Here is a 15,700-nt window from a genome sequence, read left to right as displayed (position 1 = left end):
CTATGAATTTTAATGTGAGTGCACATATTTTAGTTTTGATGTCTTGTAAATTGATCCCCCCATCCTCTTTGTTTTGAATAATTGTAGTATGTTTGATGTTTCTTAGTGTGTTTTTGAAGATGAAACTTCTAATTATGTTATTTAATTGAAATATGTATTTTGTAGGAGGTTCTATAATATTGGCTAAATAGACTATCTTTGGGATGACCAAATTGTTTATAAGGATGGCTCTACCAAAAATAGTAGAACCTGTGTGCTTGTACCTGTTAACTAAATTGGATGCCTTAATAATAATATTTTTCCACTGATCTTCACAGAAGAAAAAGGGATTACTATTGTATTCTATACCACATATTTTGATTTTATTTACAAGTTTAAAAGAATATTTTTCCTTAAATGTCCACCTCCCTACACCCATTATTGAGGATTTATTTATGTTAATTTTAGAACCACTGGCATGGCCAAAAATTGTAAACTTTTTAACTATGTTATTAATATCATTTTCAGAGGAGGGAAAAAATGTTGTGTCATCGGCATAAGCCTTAACTTTAACTACTGGGATGGGTCCCGGGATTTTTGTTCCTTTAATAGATGGATCTGACCTAATAGATTCTAGAAAAGGTTCTAGACAAAGGATGTATAAAAAGGGGGATAAAGGACAGCCTTGTCTAACAGATCTTTGAATTGGAAAGGATTGGCTTAAAGAATGGTTGATTATTAGTCTACTGTTAGCATTGGTGTAAATTAGTTTAATACATTTTATTAAAAAAGGGCTGATTTTACATTTTTCTAATATTTTAAAGAGGTAATTATGGCTGACTCTATCAAATGCTTTCTCTTGGTCTACAGATAACAATGCAACGCTAGAGTTTTTTTCATGACTGTACATGATGAAGTCTCGAATGAAATGTGTCATTCCATCGATGTTTCTGTCGGGGTGGGTGCAGTATTGGTCTTGTCCTACGAGTTGGGGAATGAAGGGTTTTAGTCGTTTAAAAATCATTTTTGTCAGTAGTTTATAGTCTGTATTGAGTAGTTAGATGGGCATGTAGTCACTTGGAGAACTGTTATCTGTTGTTTTTTTGGCTAATAGTGTAATATATGCATTAGCATAAATGTGTTACAAATATGGCAGACTATGGCCTCCCCTACTAAAGAGCCTTACATGTTTGTTACTATTAATAGTGAATAGTTGTAAAAGTGGTGTATTTTATGAAAAAACTGCTTGCATAAGTGATTTAAAAAATTAGATTTTTCGCTTTTATAAAAGAAAAAAGTAGTCTTAGCATCAGAACTTTGAATGGATTAAAATATTATGATGTCGGATTTTCACTATCTTTTCTAATTTACGAGATCTAAAAGGGACCGGCGGACAGACATTTCACACAAAACTAATAGCGTGTTTTCCCCTATCGAAGGCCGCTTAAAAAAAAAAAAAAATGAAATGGCAAGGGAGACTACTCTAGAAATAGTCGTTAGGCGTTTTATTTTTTAGACTAATACAGTGGTCTTACAACTCTAAGGAGTAACAATGGCCGTCAGCCTGATAAAAAAATTATCCATCCGAGAGGTGAGATCTTTAGAGCTTGCTTATCTAGTTTGACTTATTACTCTGTCTAATTGGTTTCACGCATAGGACGTAGTCATCTTCTTTTTTGAAGTAACGCCTGTATTTCATAAGATCATTCATAAGATAAGACTGTGACTCTCAGAGTTTCAGAGTAGTCTCACAGTCTGTCTCTATTCTATCACTAATCACTAACTCACTTAACTGATAAGACACTTGACTTACTAAGACATGATTATGATAATGATAAGAATATCAATAAGATGAGATAATAATATCATAATATTAATATTATTTAACTCCATCACACAGACAACGTCACAATAAGTAGAAATCTAGATCTAGATCTATCACTGCCTGTCATTCACTTTCACTCATTCAGTGACTTACTCAACAAACTTACTTAATCAAACTTACTGACTAGAGAGAGATCTAGATTTTATATTTATAGATGTATAATTAGTATTATAGATCTAGATGTAGAGAGACCACTATGACAGGAACTGATTACCATTTTCTAGATCATATCTACTTTAGATCTAGACCTAGTCAGTAGTCTTATATTATATATAGAGTCTATATATATATATTATATATAATCAGTAATCAGTCTCAGTTAAAGAAAAGGGATTCTCAACCTGTCAGTCACAACCCCTTGAGGGTCAAATGATGATTTGCCAAGGGTCACCTAAGGCTTTCCTGCACACAATAGACACAGCTCCCCATAAAGAAGTTGTCTGGGTAGGCTATTTTCTGGCATACAGATTACATAGAAATTGGGACCTTTTTGCTGTGAAGTGGATACTGCCTTTTTGCTGTGAAGTGGATACTGTTCATATTATATGTGACACTGTCTTTTATGTGGTCAAACAAGTTAACCTGGTGAATTTTTCAGGGCTGTATGCTGGCTCCAACACTTTTTAGCTAATTGTTTACCGCAATGCTGAAATGCCTTATTGCAAAGAAAGTGTTGGTGTTGATATATGATATCGTACTGAAGCAAGTCTATTCAAAGATTTAAGGTGAAGACCAAAGTAAAATATAACTGCATCAGTCCATAGACCTGCTTTTCAAAGATGACTGTGCCCTAAATGCCTCAAATGAAGAGAGCTTGTCCCTTTTCAACACCTGCACAAATTTAAAAAAAGCACCCCTATTGGAGTATGTTCAGCCAACAGTAGATCTCTATAGTCCCCTCTCCTGGCTATCCTTTCCATCTTGTTCCAGGTGTAACAAATCTTTAATGTGTCTGCCTCTAGTTTGCATCACGAGGTGCTTCTAGGACACTCTCTTTTTCTCTTGCATTTGGGTTTCACTTCAATACCTGCTTTGTGATGCTAGTTAGTTATTGGTGCAAAGTGTGCCCTATCCAGCCCTTCTGATTTCTCAGGAGTTTTGTTTGTTCTTTGCAATAATTCATTTTTGCTTATGGTGTCTGGCCAAGGGGTGTGAAGGATTCTATGTAGACAGATGTTAATGAAAGTTTGCACTTTTCTAATGGCAGTTTTAGTTGTTCTCCAGGTCTCGTCAGAACATTTGAGTTAATGAGGAAATTTCTCTTGCCATTCAGATTTTCATACGCTGCATGAAGGTGACCCTTGCTTTTCCATTTCTCGCCTTGACATCAGCATTTGTTCCCCCTGTTTTATCTCTGATGCTACCCGTGTAGGTGAATGATTCTATTTTACTTTGAGTGTATGTTAATGCTGTGCTCCGAATTAGTAAAGTATTTAACAGTTCTATAGCACATTTTCAATGCTTTCTTATTTCAATAAACTTTGGCATATTATATGCTTAGACACAGTCTCACTCGATTTAAATCCAGAAATACAATTTTTGAATTAGCCAGTCACACAAGTCCATAAATATTTGTATTGTATATCTACTTCCTTGCCTTAACTGACTGATTCATTCATTCATCTTAATTATCTCATCAAGACTTGATGAAAAAATATGAAATAAATTTTAAACTGTTAGTACTAGTATGTCTTGAAAGACTAAGCACTTAAATGTTCAAAATGTCCTGCAGTCAATTTGTCCAAATTAACCTTTACGTCATGTATTTGTTCTAAAAAGTGAAATTTAAGTGTTCAATAACACATACATAATGATCAGAATCATAATTTTTCTATCTGTATATATATATGTATACAGATTTTTATTTGTGAAGTTAACATGTTTTTTAAGATAATGTTTTTTTATTTATTTTTTAGCATCATGCATATTTGACAAAGGACATTTTGCAATGGCTTTTATTAGAGCAAATAAATTTAAAAACCTGTTTTTTTATTTAACAATAATAAAAAATATAATTTCCATCTTTTAAAGTTTATAATTTATACATGAATATTCACAGTGTTTAAACCTATTACTTTTATACATACACATATTTTAGGTTACAAATACATCCTAGAAATGAATCAATTTGTATATTTTAATCTTATAATATTTAACTTTTTCTTCCAAACAGCTTACAGGACGTTTAAGCTTACAAAGGTCAATTCCACAAGGAAAACCATTCTCAAAAATTCCTGGGCGTATGTGCTATCGACTCAAGTCGTTAGTTCCATCTTGCATTTTAGATGAAGGGTATGGTTTATATAAATTTTTAAATATATTTTTTCCTTACTTGCTAATATTAAAACCTTTTATTATAAAAACTAAATCCATCTTTCATAGTTGTGAAAATGGATATATTGGTAAAGTTAATTAAGTTTTTTAATTATATATATTTAATTATATCTATTATTTTACTCATGTTCCTGCCTACTATGGTTATAGTATTAGGCACAGTTTTTTTTTATGGCTGCATATTGTCAGAAAATGTATAGGGGTCTACTATGTTGTGGACCACAGTTAACTTAATTAAATTTTGAAGCACAATTAAGTTAAGAAAAGTACAGTGCAAAGATCATTTTTGAGAATCCTTAAACACAGACATCACAAGAAGCTTGAGCAGAGAAAGAAAGATAAAGACACTGACACTCTGTATAATGGCATTATGACCACTTGTAATAGGCATCTTCATAAACAATAAACCAAAACTTAGTCACATATCTTTGACAGGTATGCTTAAAACACAAGCAAACAGAAAGAAGAGGTGTAATAAGATACATTCAGCCCTTGAGATTTTAAATATGTTTTTTCTTCTTCTAGGTATGTGTTTTTGGGATTTAGTAAATTGGGCCAGTTTGTCATATCCTATTCTCTACAAATTGATGCAGATGTTCATTCTGCTTATCCTGATCATGTGTATAAACTGCAGTGGTGGCTTTTTATCCCCTGTAAAAGACTTCAGTTGGTAAAAATAGATTTTCATATCAATTAAATTAATTTGTACAATTTATTTTAAAAAGTTACTTTTTTTTTCAACATGAAATCATGAACATTGAATTGTAATTCTTCTTTATTTATTAAGATCCGTTATTTTTTTAACAGCCATTTTTATTTTTTAACTCATTCTATATGATCACTTTGCTAGATTTCGGAAGTCAGACTGTTTGGTGAGGAGAATATTTTTCATTCACTATTTATTGCTTACTGTGAGTGGCCAGAAGATAGAACCAAGATAACTATATATGGTCACAGGTAGGTATTAGTTTTAAACTAATCTTTCCATAAATTTCCCATAAAGAGATTTTATTAATTTAAGAGTGGCTTTTGGTAGTTTAAAATAGGATAGGTTGCAATACATTTTAGACCTTAGCTCCATATGCTAAGTATATACAATGTCCCTTCCATTTTCATATTTCTGGGACAAGAAGCTGTTTTCTATTGTTGACAGTGCATCTTTTCTGTTCATCTATATTCTACTTTTTTTTTTTTTTAAGGATAAGGGGGTAGTTTTCTGAAATGTCTGCTGTTGTTGTGCAGAAGGTGTGGACTAGGACTTAAATCATTTTTAATTCTGTATAAACTTTTGAAACTTAAAAAAATAAACAACAAGTTAAAATGTTATTGTTCTACTTAATGTATTTTCATGATTTTTTTTTACTGAATCAAATTCTAAGATTTAGTAAACCAGCCTTGTTTGTCATATCCTTTTCCCTTTGTGCATCTTCACATTTAATTTATTCTTCTGTCTGATTGTATTAGTTACTGGTGTTTTGCTGTAGCCATCTCTGTCATATTCAAATAATAAGAAACTAAAATCACAATAAACAGTGTTTTAAATTTGTTCTATAATAAATAACTATATTTTGGAAGTATTTTATTTTTTCAAAGGAAATACTTTTGTCTAGCTAATGTGTGCCTCTCCTCCTTTTGAAAACTTTATTCCATCAGTCTTAATTAATTTTTTTGTTAATTTTTTTTTAGTACACCTCCGGCAGGAGAAGATGGTTGTCAGTGTTATTTAACTGTCACTGCTGTTCCTTCTCTAGGAGACTGTCATGAATGTCAAATGCGACACAAAGGTTTCTTATATTTCTCAAATTTATGGTTTGATTCAGTTTATATTTGTTAGTTTATAATTCAATGTTAAATTTGATTAATATAAGTACATTTTGTTTATATTAATTTTGTATATTTAATATGGGCTGTGTGGATAATTGGTAAAGCGCTTGGCTTCTGAACCGAGGGGGGTCACAGTTTTGAATCTCTGTGAATACTGGGAATTTCAATTTTGGGATTTTTAGGACACCCTTGAGTCTAGCCAACTCTAATTGGTACACCCAACATTAGTTGGAAAAAATTAAGGTCATTGTACTGGCCACATGACACCCTCGTTAACAGTCTGACATAGAAACAGATGACTTTTACATTATCTGCCCTTTAGATTGCAAGGTCTGAAAGGGGTACTTTATTTTATTTTTTGAAAAATTATATTATAAATATAATAATTTTTTTTAATGTCCTTAATTTCTACAGTGGTCCCACATGTTCCATCTATAAATATAATAATTTTTTTTAATGTCCTTAATTTCTACAGTGGTCCCACATGTTCCATCTATTCAGCAGTGCCTTCGGCACAGTTTTTGTGTGCACTCAAAGTTTGAACTGGCTCCCCCATTTCCATTTTTTTCTCCTAAAGTACAGTTACGGGTAGATGGTATTGCTGTCCTAAACACAGGAGATTCTATTGTTGCCTTACAGGTAAGTCATTATTTTGTAAATACAATGCTGCTTATAAATGTGTACTTCTATAAAGACAAAGTGAGATAACATGAGTTTTTCAGTTTAATGCGCCACAATGAAAGCTTAGTGAAAACTATCTTATAGATTTGATGGAAAATAAATAATAATAAAAATAAATAATAATAATAATAATAAAGTAAAATCCCTTTAGTTAAAGTTAGGCAATATCTGGGAAAGGTATTAATTTACAAAAATAAAAAAGCAATCTACATTGACCCAAATAAGCCATTACATACAAGGTATAATAGAATTATCAATTCTGACTGCTTCATTGTTTTAGATATACAAGTCTGAGAAAAATTGTTAATATTTTCCAGGTTGACACACAACTTCCGATTAACAGTTTTGACACTGAAGGTCGTCTGGCTATGGACCAGGAGGAGATGCAGTCCAAAGCAGGAATAGAAAAAGTCATTTTAGGCTCTGATTTGTCTATTTTTGGTACTGTCAGTACTTATTTTACAGAGCAGGAAGATCCAACTCAAGATCTGAGCCCCAAACCTAGAAACATTTCTGACTCACCAATGCTCATTGAAGAAGAAGGTGAGAATTTTTACTCTGCTGAACACGTATCTGAGCATAGTGACACTGATCAGAGTGAATCCAAATCTACAAAATCCTCCAGCTGTGACAAATCACGAGCTGGCTGTGACAAATGTTTATTTGGGGGCAGTGCTAGGCATGGTTCTGCTTGTGGCTGCTCTGTTCTATCAAATCATCGACCAGCGTTACGCACGAAGAATTTGAGCAACAGTAACAATGAAAGCCCACTCCCGCTAAAAACTGGGACTAGTCATTTCCATGGAAACCACGAATGTCTTTCCCCAAAGTCTCCAAGGTCACCAAAAAGCTCAGGTTATCCCGACTCTGTCAGCAGGGTATCACTTCTGTTTGGTCAGTCCAGCAACATTAATCATAATGTTTCATCTAGTATCTCAGTTATAACTTGTGGTCAGGCTGGAGATAAAGTCACAGAAACACAGCAACCGTCTGAGAATATTATGTCTCCGCCACCTCCAGTTGTTCAGGTTTGTGTGCCTCTCCTATTTTAGTTTTGTACAATTTCACTTTAGGTTCATTTTGATCTACAAGTATTTTGTCTGTTCAGAATAGGTTGTTATAAGTAAAAGTTTCTTTTTTTTTTTTATGTTAGTGTTTTTTTTTTAAAAGGTCTAGGCTTTTATTGTTTTTTAAAATTATCTTTTTCTTGGAGTTATAAATCTTAACACACAGTGAATCAAATTTCTTTTCAGATCATTTTTCCTCCACTTTTGACTGTTCCATTTCTAATTAGTCCATTGTAATTGTAATCAAGTCTTGGATTTAATTAATTTATATTTTCATAACTTTTTTTTTTTTTTTTTTTTTTTTTTTTTTTTTTTAAGAAAAATTTACAAAAGGTTAAAGAAAGGTTTTGAATCTATTTATAGGTGATTTTTAAGCTGTCATATTTAATATAAATAGAATATTAAAAATACCTATAAGACAATAGGGGGTGTGGTGGTAAAGCACTTGCCTTCAATCTGAAGGTTCTCAAGGTTCAAATCTCAATAAAGACTAGGATTTTGAATTTCAGGATTTTTAGGACGCTTTTCTGAATCCACCCAACTCTAATGAGTACCTGACATTAGTTGGGGAAAGTAAAGGAGGTTGGTCATTGTGCTGGCCACATGACACTTTTGTTAACCCTTGGCTAAGAAATATCTGCCCTTTAGATCCCAAGTTGTGAGATGGTACTTTACTTTCTTTTTTTTTTTATATAAGACAATAGCAATAGCTTAATTTAGAAAATGTTATGATAATCTGATACATTTTTGTGAATGTTTTTTAGGTTCAAAGTCCAAGCATTGAAGTCGGCAGCAACAAAAGCCAAACAGATCCAGAGGATCTTTTATCTCTACCCATCTCTTCTCAGAGGTCTTTTTTTTCCCCAAGTAGCAGTGCCACCTCAGATTGTCAGTCTCAGAGCTCAGAAAGTGTGATAGTCCACACCACTCACACCAGGACTGTCACATTTTCTGTCAGGAGGTTCTCTACTCTTGACCAACAGTTAGAGTCTCCGACACCAACAGAAGGTTTGATATTTTGTTTTTTGGGATAGTCACCTGTGCTGGTTTCAGCATTTTTATAGCCACTATTCTGTGAGTAGAGTCACTTGTATATTTTGTGATCACTCCTAAGGTCTAAAACTACTTGTATGTTTAATTACCTTTGTATTGTGTCTGAAATATGTTTTTTTTTCTTTTAACTGATCTAGATGTAAATAAACTTGCATGTAATTTTAATCCTCATCTCTGATCTATTTTTAAAAAAATCAACATAAAATTTAAAATTAGACACATTCTTTCTATAGCTAAATAATTACATCCTACACAGGTTTATGTGTCTATCTAGTTGTGTGTTAGAGACTTAAACTCTACATGCCCGAATAACAATAGGAAGAAATAGCACATATAAGAAAAAGCCTTTATCTTTCTGAGTATTTATTAGCCTATCATTATATGCTTGTTACCATTCTCCCACCCAAACTGTTGAAAAGAAATGAATTAGTGTAGTTGTGTCTTTGTTAAACTGAATGCCATTTGACCCAGTTGTTCTTTTATTTAAATAGATTTTATTCCTTTGCAGATGATTATGACCTAGCATACAAAAGTATTTTACCTGTTCAGGTAGTTTGGAACAAAAAACCATTGAATATCATCAGAACTGTGAGAAATGACATGTCTTTGGTAAAGATACATTCAGTTGTTCAACTAATGGTGATGAATATAAATAAAAATAACTTAATAAACTTCTTGCAAACATTAGTTTAGAATGTCTGTAGAAAATGTGCTTGCTACAAATTTCCTCAGCAAAAATCACCCTAATTGTAGTTTAATAGTGTTTGTTAATCTCATTGATCTAAACAGAATAAAATGTTTGCCATATATATTAAGCACACAATAAAAATAATTTCAAACAAACAATTTAAGAGTAATTAGTAGAGTAATTTTAATGTCACTTTTTACTTGTTACTTACTTTTATTTTTTCTGGATATTTTATCTTTTTTTTCTACAAACAACAGATAACTGTTCTACAAATGACCTTTGATATAGAACATTACATGGTAGAGGCCATTCGTCATGATGCAGATTGGTGTCAGCGTTATGTAGCATTCTGCAATTATGATTTGCAGATTCTAGATGTGAGATTTTTTCTGTCACTTTTTTCAAATTAGACTTTTTTGATAATTACATATATATGTCACAAAATGACTGTAATAAAGGCATATAGACACACCATTACTTTTTTTATGGCATATAAATACATGAATTTTTATATTTATTCAGTTACTAAGTGACTCAATTGTTAATGGCCTATTAATATGTAACGGTTCTTAGGCACAACAATTTCTTAAGAATTTTCATTACTTCTCAGGTATGTCCAAACAGCCAGAGTGTATATGGAACCGTGTATGCTTTAATACAAGCCAAGGAATCTATAGACAGAAGTAAATATAGGTAAAACAGTTTTTAAGATTTGTAGAAACCATTATTTTTTCCATCATAACATTTCTTGTTGCTGGTGACTTAGTGATTTATCTCAACTTAACTTCAATGTGTATGTCTACTTTTAGTAGGATGATGGTCAAATTGTATCAAACACAGTTTACCTTTGTTTTCAATCTGTGTACAGGTAAGTGTCCCAAATAGTTTTCTTTCCATTATTTGTTATAAAGTTTATCTTTTTTTTTAAGCATTATGTTCTGTTGTCATTAGTCTGTTGGACTATAGGGGCACCACACAAGATCTGTTGACGGTCTTTCTCCACTCCTGTCTTTTGCCTTTGATAGAATCTCTTTCAGTCCTGTCCGTTCTTTTGTCTTCTCATCGCTTTCTCTGCCTCTTCTTTTTCCTGGTACTGTGTCCTTTTTGACAGTAGTTAGCAGCTTATTATGGGATCCTATCGCTGTATTAATGTTTTTAATCTCTTCATTTGTGATTCAGTCTTTGTATGTGATACCTAGGATCTTTCTGTAGCATCTCAATTCCAGAATCCTATAGAATCAATAGAATCCTCCTCTCTAGTTCTACAGTCAGCCCCTAAGATTTGCAAGCATATAAGAATGTGGCCATGACCAGACCAGGGAACGCATCAGTCTGATTTTAGTGTTGAGGGTTTTGCCTTTGTCTTTCCATTTATCTAAGCATTTTTTTTTTAAAAATAACTCTGCATTTTTTTTATTTGTCTAATGATTGTTTTATGTGCCATTGACATTTAGGATTGTACTCCACGTTGTTCATAGAACCGTTAACTGAAGTGGACGAGAGAATTCTTAGAGGGTAAGTTGTATTACACAAAACTGACAACACCATTGTATTGATTTTGTCATTAAGTCAATTACTATGAAATATTTGGAAAATGACTAGATTGAGACAGCAACTCATTTATTCCCTTTTTATTACAGGCGAGACTGGAGCTCCCCAGGTAGTAAAGAATGTTGCCTTCTACGTCGCAAAGCTGCTGTACCTCAATCATTTTATACAAGTGTACATGTGCTTAGTAATGAAGCTGTTTTTAGAGGTACATTTTTTTTTCAGCTAGTCACCTGTACTATAGGTGTTTTTAGAAGCAAATCTTTTTGAAGTGGTAATATTAAAATGTGGAACTTTCTTTGAAGACATAAATAGTAGGCTTTAAAGAATTGAAACTATTAAGTAAAGTCTTAACCACAAAGAGTGTCATGTGCTAATTAGGTAAGTTTGTAAAGTAACGTGTTTTACTTGTTTAGGTAACTTGTTACTTGTTCCTTCAGAGTTGGAGATAATTTACTTCCTAGTCCTAACCTCCTGCAGGACAACGGGGGGTGGGAGTGGGCAGGGTTTAAACCCAGGACCATCGATAAGTCCAGCGTGCAATCCACACGACCAGTCAGGTCTGAGTATATTCTTAACATTTGTTTTGAACAAGTTTCTATGACAAGCCAAACTTAATAGGTTAAAACCTATTTATAAAATAGAAGGAATACTTCTGATATCTTAAAACATAGGTACTAATTGATAGCACATTGCCATTATTCTCACCATAGAAAAAATATTTTCAACAAAATTATTATTTTTTTTAATCATTTCTTTAAAACCCAAATTAATGTTAAGAATTTCATTTTTATTACATCTATTTGTCTTCTCTCTTTCTTCTAGAAAAATCAATGTCAATGCTTGTTGCACCTTGTCAGTACACTGCCATTATTTTGTAAAAGTATGAAGGGACTCTTGACATCTGTGTTCAGATTATGTTAAAGACATTTAACTTGAACCAAGTGCTTGACAAAATATCTCTGATCAGACCATGGTAAAAGACATCCAACACCGCCCTAATGTTAGACAAGATAGCTGTTTATAGATCATAGCAAAGCCAATTTCACACAAGATCCAGTGTTTTCAAACAAGGGTTCAAATAATTAATGTTAATTATTTTTGATTTTTGCAAAAGAAGCAAAGATTTTAATTTTATTTGAATGTTCATTATTTTATACTAGTTGATTGTTACAAAAGTTTCTTGTATTGACTTTATTGCAGGCAGTCATGTACTTAGAATCTCAAAAGATGCTCATTTGGGTGTTCTTGTGTTGATTTCTCTCTAAATTTCTTTGTAATTTAACATACGATATTTTAACATTATGTTCAATGTTATTTCTTCAATTCAATGCTGACAATATAATATGTTTACAAACAATGAAAAATTCTTCAAAGACTTTTTTCTCTTTTTTTCCCCCCACATTTTTTAGTTTTTAAAAGCAGTATTGATAACCTGATGAGCATTAGGTGTGATTATTTATTTCAACCTGAACCAAATTGTTGGACACTTTGAATTCATTTTGCACTTCCTCTCATATCTTGATTCTGGCCAAATACGATGTCTATTTGATGTACAGTCAAACTTGTAGATATGTCAATATTCTGTAACATTTGTTTTGTAAAATAGCTGATCACAAACTTTTATTTTTAGTCTCCATCAGTTTTTTGTTCATTAGACAAGAAGCATACAAATGATGGGTAGAAGCTTGATGCCTCAAATGAAAAGAGTGACTCTGGAAGATCATAATCTTTGAGCTTCTCTCTCTCTCTCTTTCTACTGTACCATACTTTTCTGTTGATCTTAGTTTAGTCAAATAAAACTTACTAGAAAAATATGAAAGAAAATCATTTATATTGATAACATTTTAAAAAGGTTGAATTTGTACATTTGGTAAATTACATTCCATTGGGAGCATTGTACAGCTTAATTATCCCAGGATGTCAGGCATCTTGATCACCCACTTGAATTCTGCCCTGATGCTCATAATAAAAGCCCTAAATGACCCCCCATGATTTGATTTGAAAAGATCAAAGGTTGATCAGGTAATGCACTGAAGTTCGACTGCTGCAACTCATAGCAACTATAACCTTTGCTCTTTTTGGTTTTTTATTTTTATTAAACGCATCCCAGATGCTTGTAGATTATTTTCTCGACATTAGAATTCTGCACATGTAGGTAAACATTTGTCAACCTTTTATAGACTAATTTACACATTTGTTCCTGATTCAGTTTGGTAGTCCTACAAAATGTGTTGATGTCTTCTATTGGACAGGATGAAAGAAATGTGTATGAAATAATATGCTGTACTTGACTTTTAACAAAAAAAACAACAAACATGCTATGACCCAGTTTCATGTTTGTATGATCATTGAAGCGAAACACTTTTCAAATACATTTTTCCTTTAATAGTCTTGTGTTTTTTTTATTGTTTTGTAATTTTGCATTCCCTGATGCTCATTTTATATGATCATATCCCAGGGCTCATTAATGACATTTAGTTGTTATGATTTGACATTTTTGTTATCCTATTCATTGGGTCATTGACTTGCAGAGTTCTCCAGCTTTGTCAGTATTTTTACATTCACTTCTAGAAATCCTCCAGATGAACTTTCTTGATTTCCTAATTTGATTATTGTTTCTACATCATTCTTCAATTAGAGATGATGATCTTTTTTCAATTAATTTAGAGAAACTAATAGTTCTTAATTTATTATTAGCATTTTTTTTCTCATAGGATTATTTACTTCTTAACTGGATGTATAAAACCTGTTTTAGTGATTAACATGTTTCATATTGAAACATTTTTAAAAAAATGCTTTTAGCCTAAACATTCAATGTGGGCTAAGAACTTAACTATTTTATCTCCTTAACAGTTATTTCATCTTAAGGTCGAATGAATGAATCATGAGCAAAAGAAAAGGTAACTGAAAATATTTAGTTTTGGAAACATCTAAACTAATTGTAGACATTTTGATGTAAATGTATTAAGGGAACTTATTACATTTTTGCATTTATCATGTTCATGGTATTCCATTTCTTAGTTAATTTTAGTTCCAGTCTTGTCTGTTGACTATTTACCTATCATGCACCAATTGTTTTATTTTTAAAGTTTTTAAACAATTGTTTTATTCTACGAATAAATCTTACCATAAGTTTCACAAAACTTGTATAACCATTTTAATTGTAACTGTAAATCTGATTTTTGATGCAATTAAGTTTAATTGAATGTTGATCTTAGAAAAAACATAAGATGAACATTGCAGAATTTAAATATTAGATTGGTAGAAAATAAGAAAGTGGTGACATCTCACTTCAGGTTTATGGTATTTTGCTAGTTCTGTTTTTATGCTGGAGGTCACTCACAAAGGCCGGGGGATACACATTTGAGACCAAAAGAAAATCCAATGCCGAGGACAGACGCAGACGGTGAAAAGAAAATCTAAATCAGCCACATTCAAAGACCACCAAGAGATTAGAGATAGGGTTACTACAGCGATCGGACCCCATGATGACCTGCTAACTATAGTAAAAAAACGAAAGCTTAAAATTTATGGCCATATTACAGTACCAGGAAAAAGAAGAAGAGGCAGACAGAGAAAGAGTTGGGAGGACAACATAAAAGAATGGACGGGCCTGCCATTGAAAGAGGTTCTAAACAAGGCAAAAGACAGAGGAATGGAGAAAAACGGTCGATGAGTATTGCTTGGTGCCCCAACGGTCCAACAGACTAAGGGAAAGTAAATGTAAATTGTCCTGTCATCCTCTTCTTTGTCCTATGAAAGCTAAAGTAATGCTAACCAGGATATTATGGTCACATCAAATATTTGCCAGGATTGAAGTCTATTCAAGTTTTTTTATGCCATTGTTCATATAGGATATAAGCAATCAGAGTATCTGAAATATTTGCTGCTGTAATTCTCTATTTAAAATTGTAAGTCATTTTTCCACCCAGCTTGGCAGAACAAAAGAAAATTTACAAGAAAATAAAATTTATTTATAGAATGAAAATGTAAATAATAGAAATCTTTTCAATGTATTCATAATTATTTATTGAAATTTTAATAAAAACAAAATTTAATATATATATATGCACAAAGACTAGATCAAAATAAAAAATGATGAAATAATAATTTCTAAAACATTTTTTTAAGTAAAAAAATACAAATTTAATCTAAGAAATTGTTTTATTGCTGAATGATATAACTGTATGTATGACATAATAGATTTTAAAACCTGGCAGTGTAACTTCATGAAAATGATCAATTATAAAATAAAAAAAAGGGAAATACTGTTTCAATTACAAAGGAAGTCATGGTAATATCACAAATACTATACGCATTCAGTATGTGTCATGACAGAAGCTATAGTCAAATAGTCAATTTAAACAATTACTCTTGGGTTACATTGGTTAGTGTATCAAAATAACAAACTACAAAAGATTTTTATATCAAACACTCAAAAATAGTTGACAAGTAAAGATGCTGAGAATTCAAAGAGAACAAAACTGCTGGCAGTCCATTGAAAAACAATATCTATTACCCTGGTATGTGTGTGCTATGGATTTGTCAATCCAGTCAGATCTTATTCCTCATTCTCATTATTATGTTGTTTGGTTCAGATGACTAGATCAATATATGAGATGAACTGCGCAGCGGTTT

General features: G+C 32.0%; 1 protein-coding gene across 1 annotated transcript; it reads left to right on the top strand.

The window, feature by feature from the left end:
• Positions 1-1,481: 1,481 nt before the first annotated feature.
• Positions 1,482-14,983, top strand: LOC106060834 (DDB1- and CUL4-associated factor 15-like). The gene is made up of 15 exons (XM_056028565.1): positions 1,482-1,570; positions 4,038-4,156; positions 4,724-4,868; positions 5,049-5,155; positions 5,885-5,982; positions 6,498-6,661; positions 7,021-7,731; positions 8,535-8,778; positions 9,332-9,432; positions 9,769-9,888; positions 10,122-10,204; positions 10,321-10,379; positions 10,966-11,026; positions 11,152-11,267; positions 11,885-14,983. The coding sequence occupies exons 1-15, from the start codon at positions 1,532-1,534 to the stop codon at positions 11,938-11,940; spliced, it is 2,223 nt and encodes a 740-aa protein (XP_055884540.1). The 5' UTR covers positions 1,482-1,531; the 3' UTR covers positions 11,941-14,983.
• The last annotated feature ends 717 nt before the right edge of the window (positions 14,984-15,700 follow it).

This window comes from Biomphalaria glabrata, chromosome 5 (genome assembly GCF_947242115.1).
Source record: "Biomphalaria glabrata chromosome 5, xgBioGlab47.1, whole genome shotgun sequence".
NCBI classification, from domain to species: domain Eukaryota; kingdom Metazoa; phylum Mollusca; class Gastropoda; family Planorbidae; genus Biomphalaria; species Biomphalaria glabrata.
The sequence above is the reverse complement of the archived record's forward strand: the minus strand, read 5'-3'. Positions and strand labels throughout refer to the sequence as shown.